Genomic DNA, 15,765 nt, shown 5'->3' on the forward strand with positions numbered 1-15,765 from the left:
TCATCGGATCTACTATGGTGACTCACCATAGGGACCGAGGTGTGCGGCTCTCCTGCATCTTCTGGAGTCATCTGGTGAGATCTGATGGTGACAGTGGCGGTGGTGAGGTGTCACTGGAGGCGTTGTCGTCGTCGTGGCAGTCACCGGTTGGGGTACCTGGAGGCGGCAGCTGGGATAGCTTTAGGGTTGGTAAACCCTAAAGTTTTTCCTAGATTAGATCTGAAAAACGGGCCTTTGTATTTGTAAACGGACCTCTGGGATTGGGCCTTTAATTTTATTGTATTATTTGTAATAATAATATAATTATTATAATAATAATAGCATAAAAATACGGGATGAAAATGAATGTCGACAATGTTGTTATATTATAAATATTAATAGGTACATCAATGACGATAATAATAAATGATAAAACAATGGCCTTAGGTTTGTTGCCAGTTTAGAGCCCAGGGATCATGTCGGTAATGATGGGAACTCCAGTTTCCGGAATCCAGTCATCGGAATCGAGGTATACGCCGGGGGCGAATTTCTTTATCTCAGTCGCATCGAGTGTCTTGATACCCTCCCATTTGACCCTGCCGTCGGTTTTAGCGCCAGGTCCCCTGTTGCCGAACTCGACGTAGTACGAGGTAGCCAGGCCGTCATTGCCATTCATCGGGATGTACCCCTCCGGTTGGATGATGTCGTCGATCTGTGATTGCATTATGATAACAGTCGCAAGATGCCTCCATGGTCTGTTGAGGTACGACTTGTTCTTGTCCTTCACTGGGAGGTAGTCCTTATCGCCGGAGAAGGTGCAATTTTGGAACACGAAGCCGCCTTTTGACTCTAAGCTTTCCTTCCCCTCTGCAACGATGACGCAGTTTTGGTTGTCCAGCGGCTTCCTGACGATAAGTTGACAGTTTTGGAACACGGCCCTAGCGTCGCCAAAGATAAAGTCTATGGTTCCGGTGATGACACAGTCGCGGTAGAATTGCCGGTCCTCGTGGGCGTAAAGGGTGTCTTGGTACCCGTTGAAATGGCAGTTATAGAAGGCGGCCATATCACCGGAGCCCCTGAAGGCGACCGCTTGATGACCCACCGGTCCGATGGAGTTCTCGAAAGCGATGTCCTTGGCTATGAAGTTCAAGCCAGCCACAGCTACAAAATCAAACAAAGTCGAAATTAGAGATTAGTGATAAAAATGAATATTGTTTATGGATTTACGAATACGTTGTCATATGTCAAAGAAAATTTCTTGAACTTACCAACCGTTGCAGTGCGGAATGTCGAAGGTTTCGGCAGTGTCTTTTCGACGCTGACACTACCGGTGATGACAGTCTTGGTCGGACCGTCTCCGATGAACATGACGTGGCCAACAGTCTTGGGGATGTCGATCCTCTCCTCGTAAACTCCGGCCTTAATATGGATAACAAATCGTTCAGTATTCTTCTTTGGGACTTCAGCAAGAGCCTTGGCGATGGTATCAAATTTTCCAGTTCCGTCTTTAGCGACGACGACGTTAGGGGTAATCTCAGCAGGTGTTGCCTGCAAGAGTTTCCGGTCACCGTAGCTCATCCATTCAGGGAAATCGCCCGACAAAAGCTTACGATTAAAGGCGGAGGAGATATCAATGTCGTCGATGTTGAATTCTTTCAATATCGACGGTAACCCGTTCAAATGTTGAGGCCGTTCTTGGTTAACTCCTGTGACTTGGCTATGATCTCCTGCATCTTCTTCGCCGCGTGACTGTCCATCTCGGCGTACGAGTCTACACACGTCTCTTGGCTGGTAAGGGCGCCGCTCAGCCACACCTGGAGGGTCAAGAGAACATCGCCGATCTTAGTCATGTCTTGTTCCCCGAGCTTGTCGAACGATCTCTCAAGGTCCACAACAGCCCAATCGAACAACTCCTGGCAAACACCAAAAGCTGCCTTCGTCTTTTCATCCTTCTGCAAATCTTGCACCGTCTTCGAATTCACCATCACGTTCTTAATCTCCGCCACTGTTGCCTTGAACTCCGCCATTATCAGCGCCTTGGGATCCGTCGTGTTCGAGTTCACCATGCTCTCTTCACACGCTTCTTTAAATTTCGTCGGCTTGCAAATGGACCGTATGGCCTTCTTAGAATTCGTCATCTTCTCTTCCCTCTCCTCAGTCTCATCCTTAAGCTTTTTTGCTTCTTGGAGACCAATAGCAAAATACACGGTAAGCGCCGACGCCACCACCGCCACCAAAAGGACAATGATAAAAAGCACGTTATTCACCATTTTTATTAAAAAAACCTTTTTTTTATCTAATTAAAAAAAACCAAAAAAGAACAAGAAATAAAATTCTTTTTCCTCCCTTGCTTTCCCTTGAACCTCTATACAACTGCGGAAGAAAGTAGGAAAGAAAGAAGAAGATTTATTGCAGCTGCGTGGGGCTGCTTATTCCTTATTGCTTAAAGCCCCTTGAGCTTTTGTTCTTGCTTGAGTAATCTGCATTTCCATTGCCCTATTTATACTTGAAGGATATCACCATTTTTAGTTTTGGATTCCTTTTCTGTGGTGCAGAGATCCCTGCGGAGGGTGACGATTTGTTGAAAGTTTTTAAAATTTTATGGTGTTTAACTCTTCTTCTTGTTCTAAAATATCGGGAGTATGTTAATGTTAATAGTTCAATTTTTTAATTAGTATTATATAAGATTTCATTTTAAAAAAGATAATTCAATAAATGGATAATATGGTATTTTGAATGAAAGGACTAAATTAAATTAATTAATTATATGAAGGTTGAAGGGCTAAACTGAATGGAAAGACAATCTATCATCTTTGTATGTTAATTTACCCTAGTAATGCGTTAGTCACCAAATAATGAGAGATTATTGTAGTGACATTTTTCTACCATGTCATCAATCCACCTGGATAAAGTCTTGTCAATGTTTTTTTTTTCACATCATTCGTACATAATTTTATTTTTCAAATCAATTTCTTCATTAATACATATAAAAAGTAGAACTAAATTTAGAGATTATTTCTAGGTTCATCATTAATGTTATTTTCTTCTCCAATAACTTATTATAATAATGTCATTCATGTATACGAATAAACTTAGTAATTAGTTGACGTTTCATTTCGATGTTGCAAAAATACTACTCGACTAAAAGGAATTAAATGTAGGAGTTCTTACATGTGGACCAATGAAGATGCGACACGTGAAAATTTGTACTCGTAACCTATACTTTGAGTCCACAATAATCTTATTTTTCAAATTAATTTCTTCATTAATAAATATCAAAATTAAAGGGTTTATTTTTAAGTTCATCATTAAATCTTCTCCAACAACTCATGTCAAAGTTTTGAACATAGTCTAGATTACACCATGAATTTCTATAAAAAAAATATTGGAGATTATCATATTATAACCATGACATTCATGTATACAAATGAACTTAACAATTAGCTGACGGTTCATTTCGATGTTGCGATTGAAAGGAATCAGATGTAGTTCTTGCATATGAAGCAATGAAGATGCGGTACGATATTATGAAAATTTGTTTATCTGAATTTGCTCGTAACCTATACTGAGTCCATTAACTTCACATTATGATGAATTTGTATACGCTATTTGTTTAATGCCAGAGGCGAATTCTGCATACAAAATGAGAGGTATACTGCAAAGTGTACCATTGAAACAAAAGCTACAGAATGTATACAAATCTGTATTTTTTTAACTGCAGTCCAGCATTTTAAGTCCTCACAATGAACTATTTTTTTCCAGTTCAATATCAGGGTCTACAATTCAATGGAAGTCTATGTTCTCCAAATTTGTCGCGGCAAAGTCTTCGCTTGTTGCAGTTCATGCGATATAAGGTCTAAAACCACTTTACACTACACTCGAATCCGGCTCGATAATAGATCGTAATCCCCTGTGAACCATCATTTGCGAATAGAATTCAGCATGCTCCTGAAGATTAAGACAAATAACATATTAATTGATCCATTTCCGGTTTCAATCAGGCTTGATCCTAACTGCATCGGAGAATAGGGTAAGCAGACCAACCCAGTCATGTTAGAATTTAGACTCGAACTATTTAAGCTATGCTTAAATGCAAGAGCATTTATATATGTTGCATCCTCAACTCTTGATCACAGACTTCGTATATTCATTTGAGCAATCAGCAAATGCAAAAAGACGTATACCTTTACCGTGACTATCACGGTTGCCACCCCATTTTCACGCGATTCGTGGAATAGTTTTCTTGCATCATCAGGTGTAACGGATGGAACAACTTGGGGCAAAACCTTTGCAACTGCAAGAAAATAACAGACAAGTACAAGATAAAAATAAATATGCATGAAAGAACACAAATTGGTTGAAAAGTTTTAACAACTTAGTTTGCTCCATAAGGTAGTGAATTTCCTCATAACTGGAGCATTAAACCTGCAAACAGATGAATCAGATATCGGCCTCTAGACTATTTTTTTCCACTTCAAATAACTAGACAGTCCTTGTACTATATTGCATTTTAGTCCTGCACAACGGAGCTGAATAATTTTTCCTCCATGTTTCATACATAGCAGCACTAATTGAAACCATCCAAATACTGATTTTGACTTCTAAAATTTGAAAAAACAAAAACTGTTAATGAAAGCAGCAAAAGAATTTCTATTATTAAAGAACATTGAACCTATACGTTTTCAAATTTAACCTATATTTTTAGTTATGCTTGAAGTTATGTAAATAAATTACCTAATATTTCTGAATGGCGAGCATCGTCAACCAGCAAAACTCTATAACTGTCTCAACTGCCAGTACATTTTCTATCTGTCGAGCGCCCGATATCACCACCTGTTATTGTCAGAATAAACATGGTAAGTGAGTTATCCATCACTGGAAAACTCAAAGAAATTTCAGATGAGTTAGGCCATTAATGGCAGAAAAAGTGTATCAGCATTTGATCCAACTCACACAAACATAAAGAACACTGTCATTCCCATATATAGAAGCATCCATCCACAGCGAATAACTAAAACTCAATCTTCGTAGGCTTTAATCATCCAAATATACTAAACACTCAGACTCCATATCCCAACAACATAACAACCAAGTAACAATGGTTCAACTTCGCTGGACGGACGTCTATTTTCGAACCTCCGATATGCTAGTCGACATCATTTTGCAATTGATAAACAAGGCAAGAAAGTTGTACAGCTTAAAGGAAACACAGATAAAGCTAAAATTGATGGGAAATTGAAGCAAGAAACGAAAATGGAACCAAGTAATTTATAAAGTAAACACCAAAGACTCAATCATTTCACTTTCACCAATTATAAAGACTCAATCTTTCGTCCCCATCTCTCTTGTCAATCTTCTAAACAATCACTTGATTAAAATAACCATAGTTGTCCATTCCAGAAAATAAACGAAAAAGATTCACATCCAAAATCCAATTTGGAATTTCCCATTTTATAGCTTCAAGAACCAAACTTCAAAAGCTGAAAAGCAAGGAACACGAGAAATCGAACGGACCTTCAAGAACTTGTGTAGAAGGGTCAAACTGGGATTGATCGAAACTGGGTCGTTCCAAAACACCAGCACCACCGGTCTTGAAAGAACCGAACCTGGCTTTCACGCCCGTAAGTTTCGAACCCATTTTCGCTGCCAATGGGTGGTGGGTTCCGTTAGCACCCCAGAGTTTCCCCGTAGTTGGTGCCCAAGGGTTGCACTCAAACTTTACCGTAACAAACGACGACGTCGTTGCAAGTCCTGCAACAACCGCCATAACCAGAAAATTTTGCCTTTCTTCTCTCAACCTTTGCCTTTTCTCCTTCTCGCTAACAGATTGCAACGATAAGTTTGTAAGTAATGAAAAAGGGAACTGGTGCTCAAACAGTTTTGTGAGATATTATTCTTATTTTTTATTGTGTAAACTCCCCGTTTAGTACCCAACTATCATTTTTGTTTCATTTTGATTACCTAATTATTTTTTGTTTCAAAATTATGCTTATCGTTACCTTTTAATTTCATTTTGGTCACCTACCGTTAAAAATTTAACAACGATGCTTACTTTATTGATTTAATATATTTTAGTCACTCAATCGTTAACCCTCTCTAATCCCAATAACAAAAGTTTAACTTAACATTTAAAAAATAAAAAAAATACTATGTGTTTGTATATTATACATGTTCTTGGATTATATTCATTCTTGAAATGATTCAAAAAATTTAACTTGATAGATCAAATACGAAAATAACTAAGTAATTTTCATTTAACCTTATGCTTTTTTTAGCATTTTAGCCTATAACATTTCATTTTAAGGTAAAAATACTCTATTTTCGAGCGTTAATCGTTTGTTAACTAATGATTTCCATCCACGAAATGGTTTCTTTGCCCAAAATGAAACTTTGTGAGCCAAAACAATAAAAAAAGATTGAATGGTCATTTTAATAAACATTGAAGGGGTAATTTTAGCATTATTCCAAAATATATTTGAGACATGGTTTACTCTCTAAGTCTCTCAAAGATCTTTAGACCTTTCTCTTTTGTTTTAAAAATAATTTTTGTGGTATGTCGACTTTTAGAAAATTTATTACGAGACAAATGCAACAGCTGATTTCATACTAAAAATGGTTTGACCACTTTTATTATTCAAAAAATATATATTCACTAAAATTTAAGGTAAATTATGTAAATGATCTCCTAATTATAGGGTATTGTTTTGTTGAGTCCCACAATTGTAGAGTATTATTTTGTTGACTCCCTCAATTGTAGAGTATTACTTTGTTGAGTCTCCAACTATGAAAAGTTACAAAATGGTCACCTGACTATTCAAACATTTCAAACTCATCATTTTACGTTAAATATTTGACGATTGTTTGAACTGGACGTTAACATGTTAACTGGGATATGATAAAATCTTATCATAAAATTGTCTGAACTATATTTTGTGGATCAACTCGCTGTTTATATTATGTCATCGAGCTAGTTCTTGAAATATTATGTTGTCGAGTCAATGCTTGAAAGCAACAACGATGTCGTAAAATTTTTAACGAAAAAGTATGATTTTGTAACTTTTAATAGTAGGGGACTCAAAAAAATAATGCCATATAATCGAAGTGTCATTTTATAACTTTTAATAGTTGAGGACTCAACAGAGCTACGCCTTATAATCGGATATCACTTGTGTACTTTACCCTAAAATTCAATATAATAAAATATATTTTATCTTAATTTTTCAAATAATCTAATATGTGAATATTTATTTTCAAAATTAATTATAAATTTCTAGTTAAAAACAATATTTCACATGAATTTCTAAACTTAGAGAGATTTGAGGAGAAGGAGGAGGAGGAGGAGGAGGAGGAGGAGGAGGAGGAGGAGGAGGAGGAGGAGGAGAAATGAATTCTAACCTTTGTCTTTTAATATATTATTTTTTTATTTTTATAAATGTAATTGAATTAGAAAATTATATGGTTTAAGGTTTATTTTATTACTCAAAGTACACGGGTTAGAAAGCATGTTGAGTAGGATTGCTATTTATTAAAAAGCATGTTTGGGTAACTATCACGATGGGTAGGTATTTTTCCAAAATTTTATTAACTCATTACCTGTACTAACTCATTTTTTTTTTTTATTTTTGTTATTTACATTCCATCATTCAAGATTGAGGGTGTTGATCTTTAGTTAATCGTCAAATTAGAAAGCTTTTAGTAATGGATGAAAAGTATTTGAGTCAAATTGTTCAAAATTCTGAGGTACAACAATGGTCTGAAGCACTGCAAAGACAAGAAGGGGACAGTTTGCAAGCCGATCATGTGTCAGAATTATTGGGTTATGCTCCTATTCCTCTTAAAAGAAATGACGTCCAAGACTTACGAGACATTTGGGAAAAATGGGAATCGGGCAAGAAACTGCAGTTTTACCAATGTTATGGGGACATTTCCTATATGTTGTATGTTGACATTGAGGATGAGCTACTCCAAGCCTTGATTCAATTTTGGAATCCAGGGTACAACTGCTTCACTTTCAATGAAGAAGATATGGTTCCTACCATCAAAGAATATTGCCTTGTTGCACATAGAAGAGGCTCAAGAGAATCGGATTTATTCCAAGTCTATCAAAACTCAACCCTTTAGAATCAAATTAGAAAAAATTACAGGAGTGTGCGAAGAATGGGTGGTTGCTCGTACCAAACAAAAAGGCGAAAGCGAAGGTATTTCTTGGACTGCTATTAAGGAAATCATTCAAAGTCATCATGACGAGAAAATACGATTTGATCTCTTTGCAAATGGGTATTTATGGCTTAGTCGTCTTCCCGAAGGCCTTGGGATATATTGAGGCTGCAGTTGTGGATTTATTCGAATAGTTACCAAAAATGATCAACCATATTCCTGTGATTTTAGCAGAGACCTTTCGATCCTTGAATGCTTGGAGGTGACCGATTTTCAGGATGCGCACAACTACTATAAATCTAGATACGTAGTCATTTTTTGGAGAATTGAAAAGATCTCATATTATCATTTTAGTACCAGCTACTCACCTTTGAGAGAATTCCTCAAGCAAGATTGGCCGAAAGGAGTCACTAAAGATATGTGGATAGATGCCTTCAGAAATATGCGAGGCAAAGACATCGTTTGGCTCGCTCCTTGGAAAATACAAAGTGAGCTCCTCTATTAATATGGTGACTACAATTGGGTGATGCTGCTTGGTTTATGGGGAAGAATTGGGTATGCACCACTTTTCGTTATGAGGTAATATGAAGGCCGTCATTTTGTCCTAGTCACTGTTGGATCGCACTCATATGAGTTCATGGTTCACGGAAACAATTATAAGAAAAACATCCTTGAGGCAGTTAGAGCATGGAAGAAGACTTTCCGTACTAGAGCTGAGGCAGCCAAGGTGTTGTTGACGCCAGATTATGAGGAGTGGAGGTAGGCTAGAAAGAATGAAAATATTCCTCTACCTGACCAAAATGAGGATGTCCCTATGGAGGAAAGAATTTGGATAGTCCCATCAGAGGTAGAGATCTTGAGAGCAGAGTTCGAAGTTGAGAAAAAAGGTTGTTCTAAAGAACTGGAACAGATGCGATGAGACAAATACATGTTGAGTATCGATGCTCACTTTCATACTGCACAATTTACAATGCTAAAAGTGAGAAAAGAAAAAATAGAATCGGATTTAAAAGATCTGAAGAAGGATTACTACAAGCTGTAAAAATCTAGGTCCACAGTTGGGTCAAGCAGAGCGTCAGCACAATTAACCAAAGAGTTAAACGTAGAGAAAAATCGAGTCAAAAATTTGAAGGTAAGAAACGATCGTCTACTCAAGAGCTTAGAGAAAGGGAAGCAAAAAATAGAAGAGCTTGAGCTTGATAAGAGGGAGCGAATCATAAAATATAAAGATGAGAGCCAAGAAGCTATGAAAGAATTAAAAAGGGATAAAGATCGTGTCAAAGAACTGGAAGAAGAAAATAATAACATTATTGAGGGGTTCGAGGCTGAGAAGACCATCATGTTCAGAGGATTTGAAGCCGAAATGAATAACATGCTTGCCGAACTTGATGTTAGAGGAAAAAGAATCGAAGAATTTGATACTGAAAGGAAGAGATGAGAATTGGAAAAGCAAGACTTCAATACTATGCTTGAAGCAATACAAGAGATAACCAATGGCTGGATAAAAAGGTGTGGAGACAAAAATACAAAAGTGCAGAGTCTCAATTGAATGATGCAGGAAACACAGACGAGACTTGAAGAGGATATGGCTCAGTGTCGAGCTAAAAACACAGAATTCAGTGATTACATCCTACAACTCGAAGAATCCTTGTTCCGAGAAATTGTTCTCCTGGGACCGAGTGATCTTCAGGAAAGTCTTGAAGAGAATGCCTTGCTTCGAAAGCGAGTTCAACATCTGGAAAGTGCACTGCAGAGTTGTCAAGTACAAATTAATGAGTTAGAGCGAAATCTTCAAGGAACTACTGAACTGTGGCAAAAATCAAATGATTTCTATGAAGAACAAAATACAGCCAGAAACAACATGGTAGCCGAGGCTATAATACAGATAAGTGAAGTTGCCAGATATATTGGAGAACTAGCTGTCGAAGCAAAGGTCATTGTGCACAATATCAATCCGGCTTCTAAGTACGGGAAGAAGATGTCTTGGCTGATTAGTGAAATTACGGAGCTTAATAGAAGAGCTAGGTCGTATCTGTGAACTATTATGTAATAAAACTTTTTGTTTCAATGGAAGTTGAACTAAGTTGTATCTGTAGAAATGAACTATTATGTAATGAAAACTTTTTGTTATAATGGAAGTTGTTCTATGACAATTAATTTTTTTGGGATCAATACCTCTTGTATACATTCATTCTTCATTGTGTTTATTTATGTATGAATTTTAGATATGTTGCATTACGACATCCATTCATTAATTAAAAACACAAAAAATAATATGATAAGGTTTCCAATCGTAGTTACCATGGCCCCTGTTAGCAACAAAGAAACACAACATCCTTACTATACCAGGAACGTGAGTAAGCAGATGGATGACAAATTGGACCATCTCGAGAAATAGCAGAAAGATATGGAGGCAGAAATGAGAAGTAAATTTGAAAAGATTGAGGCCGACATTGACAGTTCACAACTGAATATGCTGCAGAAATTAGAGGACCTATTCAAGAAACATGCCGAAAAGAGTCATGCTGGAAATCCCGCCTCCTCGAACCAAGATTCCATACCCCCTCCAGGGATCACAACAGAATCTTGTCCTCCTCTTGGTTTCACACCTATACACATCTCTGCTCGCTCTTCGGTACCTCAAGAAGTACGATCTCATGCATATGTCAGCAATGAGAATCAACAACACCAAACGGGATCAATATTCCCAAATAGCTATCAGCCTGTTCCAGGTGTAAGGCTAGGAGAATTTAGTACTGAGCACCTAATCCCAGATTTAAATGAGTTGATCGAAAAAGAGAAAGCCAATGAAGAAATAACTCAACAGTTGAAGAATTTAAAAGAAAGGGTAAAATTGGTAGACGTGGTTGAACCATTTTATGGGTTTAACGCCAGAGAGCTGAGTTTGGTCCCATACTTAACCATCCCTATAAAGTTCAAGGTTCCTGAATTTGAAAAATACGATGGTACCATATGCCCTTCATCTCATATCACCATGTTTTGCCGAAGGATGGTTGGCCATGTGCAAGATGAAAAGCTACTGATTCACTATTTTCAATACAGTCTGAAAGGATCTGTCACCAAGTGGTACAACCAATTAACTATGGCTCACATTAAATCATGGAGAGACTTGGCAAAGGCATTCCTAGAACAATATCGCCATGTCATAGATATGGTTCCTGATCGGTGGACTATTCAGAATATGGAAAGGAGAAATAATAAGACTTTCCGACAATATGCCCAGAGGTGGCGTGACGTAGCCGTATAGGTCCAACCCTCTTTACTCGAAAAAGAAGCTATTGTAATTTTTTTCAACACCTTGAAGGCTCCTTACTTAGGGCATCTGCTTGGAAATGCCACCAAAAACTTTGCTGATCTGGTTATCTCGGGGGAGCTCATCGAGAACGCTATAAAAAGTGGCAAGATCGAGGCAGTTGAAGGTTCCAGTTCAAAAAAACCAGTATACCGAAAAAAAGAGAATGAAGTTAATAATGCAAATCTCTACAACAAAAATGCTGAAAAAAGTGTCACAATAACCCAACCAAGAGCTTAAAGAAATGACACGAACACCGTAAAAAATGATTCCAGGGGACCTCGCAAGGATAATGAGAGAATGTCATTCACACCACTACTAGTACCCTACTATGAGATATACACCTTGTTGTTAAAGGCGGATGTGGTGTGCCCCTATCGTTTGACTCCTCTGTAATTATCGTACCCTCATTGGTATGACGTAAATTCACACTATGATTACCACGACGGAATTACTGGTCACTCTATTGAGAACTGTTTGGCCTTCAAAAAGGTTGTACAAAATCTGATTAATATTGGGGGATTACAATTTGACTCACCAGATGTATCGACACACCCATTACCGAATCATGGAGGTAAAGGTGTGAATGCAGTCCATGAGGACAATAGGAGAAAAGCGAAGACGGTTGTTGATGAAATCAAATCTCCCTTCAGTTGGGTATTCCAACAACTTTATCAGGCTGGCATGATTCAACAATATTCTAAACCAAAGCCCAATGAATTTGGAAATTATTGTGAGTATCACTAAGAAGAAGGATACAAAATTTAGCTTTGCCCTGAATTTAGGGGATTACTACAAAAGTGGATGGACAACAAGGAAATAGAATTCTTTGAGAGATATGAGGAAACAAGAGGAGAAAATGTCTGTACAACAGAAAATTCCAAGCTAATGCATAAGACAAACAAGCTCGTGGTCATCACTGTGAGACCATCTATAATGAATTATGTGACAGTGAAGCCAAAAGTTGTTATCACAGCCCCTTCACCATTTCCATTTAAAGATACCCGCAAGGTGCCTTGGAACTGCACTGCAAATGTTTCAATGATAAGCGAATCTGGTTTGCTATAGGAAACAAAAGTAGTTGGAGAAAGCGATAAAACACCAGGAAACAACTTGATGAATGAAATAGTGAGTAAAGTAGGGCACTTTACAAAAAGTGGGAGGTGCTACTCTTCTGAAACATCAAGAGAAACAGACAAAGTGAAAGCAAAAGGAAAAGCTGCAGTGATACCACAACAGATATTTAATGATGAGCCCCCACCACTAATCAATGAGCCGGTAACTGAAGTACAAGCACAAGAATTCTTGAAATTCTTAAAACATAATGAGTATAGTGTAGTAGAACAGTTACACAAGCAACAAGCACGAATTTCAATTCTGAATCTGTTAATGAATTTAGAAGTACATCAGAATGCTCTACTCAGAGTGCTCAATCAAACATTTGTGCATGAGGATATAACAGTGAACAAGTTGGATCGAATTGTGGGGCATATCGTTGCAGACAATTATATAACTTTCACTGATGATGAAATTCCTGATGGTGGAATGGGATCGGTAAAAGCCCTCAATATCACAACTCACTACCATGGTCATGTCTTACAAGGTGTTTTGATTTACAATGGGTTAACACTCAATGTTATGCCTATGGCCACATTATGAAGATTACCAGTGGACAGCTCACATATGAGGGCCTACCAAAATGTTGTTAGAGCCTTTGATGGAACCTAGCGGGATGTGCTTGGAAAGATGGAGGTACTACTGTTGATTGGACCAACTGTCTACAATATTGATTTTGTGATAATGGACATCAATACATCATATAACTGCTTGCTTGGGAGACCATGGATTCATTCTGCCGGGGCAGTCCCTTCGTCCTTGCATCAAAAATTGAAATTTGTGATAGATGGCCAGTTGATCAGTGTTGGGGTAGAGGAAGAGATCATTGTTTCCCTGACGACTGACACCCCATACGTTGAGACCAATGAGAATGCCCTAGAGTGTTCCTTTAGAGCCTTATAATTTGTCAATGCTACTTTCATTACTGAATGAAACAAGATTCCTCGTCCTCGTTTATCTGATTGCACTAAGATGATTGTGCAAGAAACTCTAGGAAAAGGAGCTAAAATTGGAAAGGGTCTCGGTAGATGCTTGCAGAGGACTTGACATCCCAAATTTGTCATGATGAAGAGAGACCGCTTTGGGCTTGGGTTTGAGCCTGATTTTCAGTAAAGAAAAAAAGAATTAAAGAAGAGAGGTGAAGTAAGAAGAGCAAGACTGAAAGGAGAGGATATTCCGTAGGATCATATATCCTTCCCTCCCCTAAAGAACCCATTCAAGTTTGGAGGAGTGTACGATATGGAGCAACAGTTAGCCAGAGCAATTGATAAAGGAGAGCAGATGAAAGACAAAGACTTGTTTGACGAAGCCATGGAGGGTTTGGTCATCAACATGATGACTGGGGACAACAAAGCAGGAAAATATTTGGCTGGAATCCGTCCTTGTTTCCCAAGAGAAACGCTGAAAAATTGGACTAGAGAGGATCTCCATGTAGTGTTTAAGATTGATTCAGAGTAATACCCAGAACTAATCCTTATAATTGTGTCTACGAGTATTAATGAATCTTTTTATAAGGGCAGTTATGTTAACTCTACTTACTTTCAATGAAAGACATATTTTTCGTTTCTCAAATGGCCATTGTCGTAACCTGTTTTCGCCCGGGCACGAAAAAAGAAAATGGTGAATAAATAAATGGTTCTTATTGAAATGTTTTAGAGTCGCCATTGACTTTTTGGGTTAGGTAAGTCAAATACCTAAAAATCATCTTTTAAAAGAGTTTTCAAGAAAACATCATTTAAAAGATAAGCCGATCTGCGTATAACCAAAAATTCATTCTTTTTAATAATAAAAGGGATTCGTGGTCGTTACGTTTGGGGAAGGATTAGCACCCCCATAACGCCCAAAATTGGTACCCGTTGATTATATATTGTCTCTATTAGAGGAAATCTAAAAATTCGAATATTAATTTATTTTATGATTATTTTATTTCATATTCAATTGCCTAATTATATTTAAAGAAAACTCTAAGGAAAAATAGAAAATATTTCAATATTTCCAATCGAAGAGAAACTATTCCCTAAAATATTTTAGGACAAATATTTCTCTTTCCGACCGAAATAATAAAAATCTGAAATTCTTCCCAAGAAATAATATTAAAATAATTTGATAATAACCAAAAATAAAATAAATACATTTTTAGGTTTTTTATAAGTAATATATTTATTATTTTAAAATATTTAAAATATAATATTTAATTACTAAGACAATAAAAAATATTAATCTTTAATTAAATTATAAAATTAATTAAATTAATTAACATAAGATATTATGATATTTAAAAAATATGTAAATGAATAAAATAATATGAAAATGTTATTTATTAATTATTTAAAAAATAAAAAATGTTTATTAAAAAAATATTAATTAACATAATATATTTTAAAAATTAATATTAAAGTAATTTAAGGAATAAAATTTAAAAGCACTAACATTATTATATATTAAAACCAATAATCATGGGATTAGTATTTAATAATAAAACAAAAGTTAGTGCTTATATTAATATAATTGAAATTATAGTATCCAATGTAGTGCTCTTTAAAAAAACAAAATATTAAAGTAAAATAATATATTTAAAAAAAAACGTGAATAGTATTAAAATATAATAAAAAAATAATACTCTTTCTTTTCAATTTGTTATTTATTTATTTATTTTATTTTAAAGCTAGTATAGATTATTATGATATCTATGTGATAAAAATAATAAATAAGTATTAAATTCGAAATAAAAAAATAAATAATAACGAAAATAAAAATATATGATTAAATAAAAAAATATAAATTATTAGTCAATATTCGAAATATTATAATATATATATATATATATAAAAAGTGTAAATAATCCTAAAATATTATTTAAATATATATAAATATACGTTTAGTGACTAAAATAAAAATAAATAAAAAGTGAAGACAAAATTAAAAGATATAGAAACCTGATTTTGGTGACTATAATAGAAGATTATAAAATACAAGGATCATGGACGTGATTTAACAATTTTGAAATTGCACACACACTCCCTCACCAAAACGACGTAGTTTTGATAAGTGTATAAATAGGCCAATATAATCCTAAAATTATTACTTCCTTCTCATTTGTAATTTTTTGCTCTCTCTCTAAAGGGAGAGAAGCTCTCCCTTCTCTCTAAATTCCCTCACCGGAGAAAACTCCATTCACTATTCCGACCACCGGCCGGTCA

The 15,765-nt window shown here is 36.1% G+C and overlaps 1 protein-coding gene and 1 long non-coding RNA gene across 2 annotated transcripts; both read right to left on the reverse strand.

The window, feature by feature from the left end:
- Positions 1-342: 342 nt before the first annotated feature.
- Positions 343-2,249, reverse strand: LOC120191623 (pectinesterase-like). Its single transcript, XM_039194537.1, has 3 exons — positions 1,904-2,249; positions 1,248-1,820; positions 343-1,140 (listed from the first exon to the last, which is right to left on the reverse strand). Exons 1-3 carry the CDS (start codon positions 2,247-2,249, stop codon positions 440-442), a joined length of 1,620 nt encoding a protein of 539 aa, XP_039050468.1. The 3' UTR covers positions 343-439.
- A 1,458-nt stretch (positions 2,250-3,707) lies between these two features.
- LOC120191497 lies at positions 3,708-5,716 on the reverse strand. The gene is made up of 4 exons (XR_005522700.1): positions 5,494-5,716; positions 4,714-4,812; positions 4,164-4,273; positions 3,708-3,927 (listed from the first exon to the last, which is right to left on the reverse strand). It is a non-coding gene; the product is annotated as an uncharacterized LOC120191497 (long non-coding RNA).
- Between the last annotated feature and the right edge of the window lie 10,049 nt (positions 5,717-15,765).

The sequence above is a fragment of the Hibiscus syriacus genome, unplaced genomic scaffold (assembly GCF_006381635.1).
Source record: "Hibiscus syriacus cultivar Baekdansim isolate YM2019G1 unplaced genomic scaffold, ASM638163v2 tig00116970_pilon, whole genome shotgun sequence".
Classification (NCBI taxonomy): domain Eukaryota; kingdom Viridiplantae; phylum Streptophyta; class Magnoliopsida; order Malvales; family Malvaceae; genus Hibiscus; species Hibiscus syriacus.

What these genes read in the sequence shown, in the direction of transcription:
- LOC120191623 (XM_039194537.1), bottom strand. Translation starts at nt 2,249, where the DNA reads ATGGTGAATAACGTGCTTTTTATCATTGTCCTTTTGGTGGCGGTGGTG. An exon ending in AAAGACGAAGGCAGCTTTTG is followed by an intron (nt 1,821 to 1,903) that starts GTGTTTGCCAGG and finishes GACATGACTAAG; the next exon opens with ATCGGCGATGTTCTCTTGAC. An exon ending in ATTCCGCACTGCAACGGTTG is followed by an intron (nt 1,141 to 1,247) that starts GTAAGTTCAAGA and finishes TTGATTTTGTAG; the next exon opens with CTGTGGCTGGCTTGAACTTC.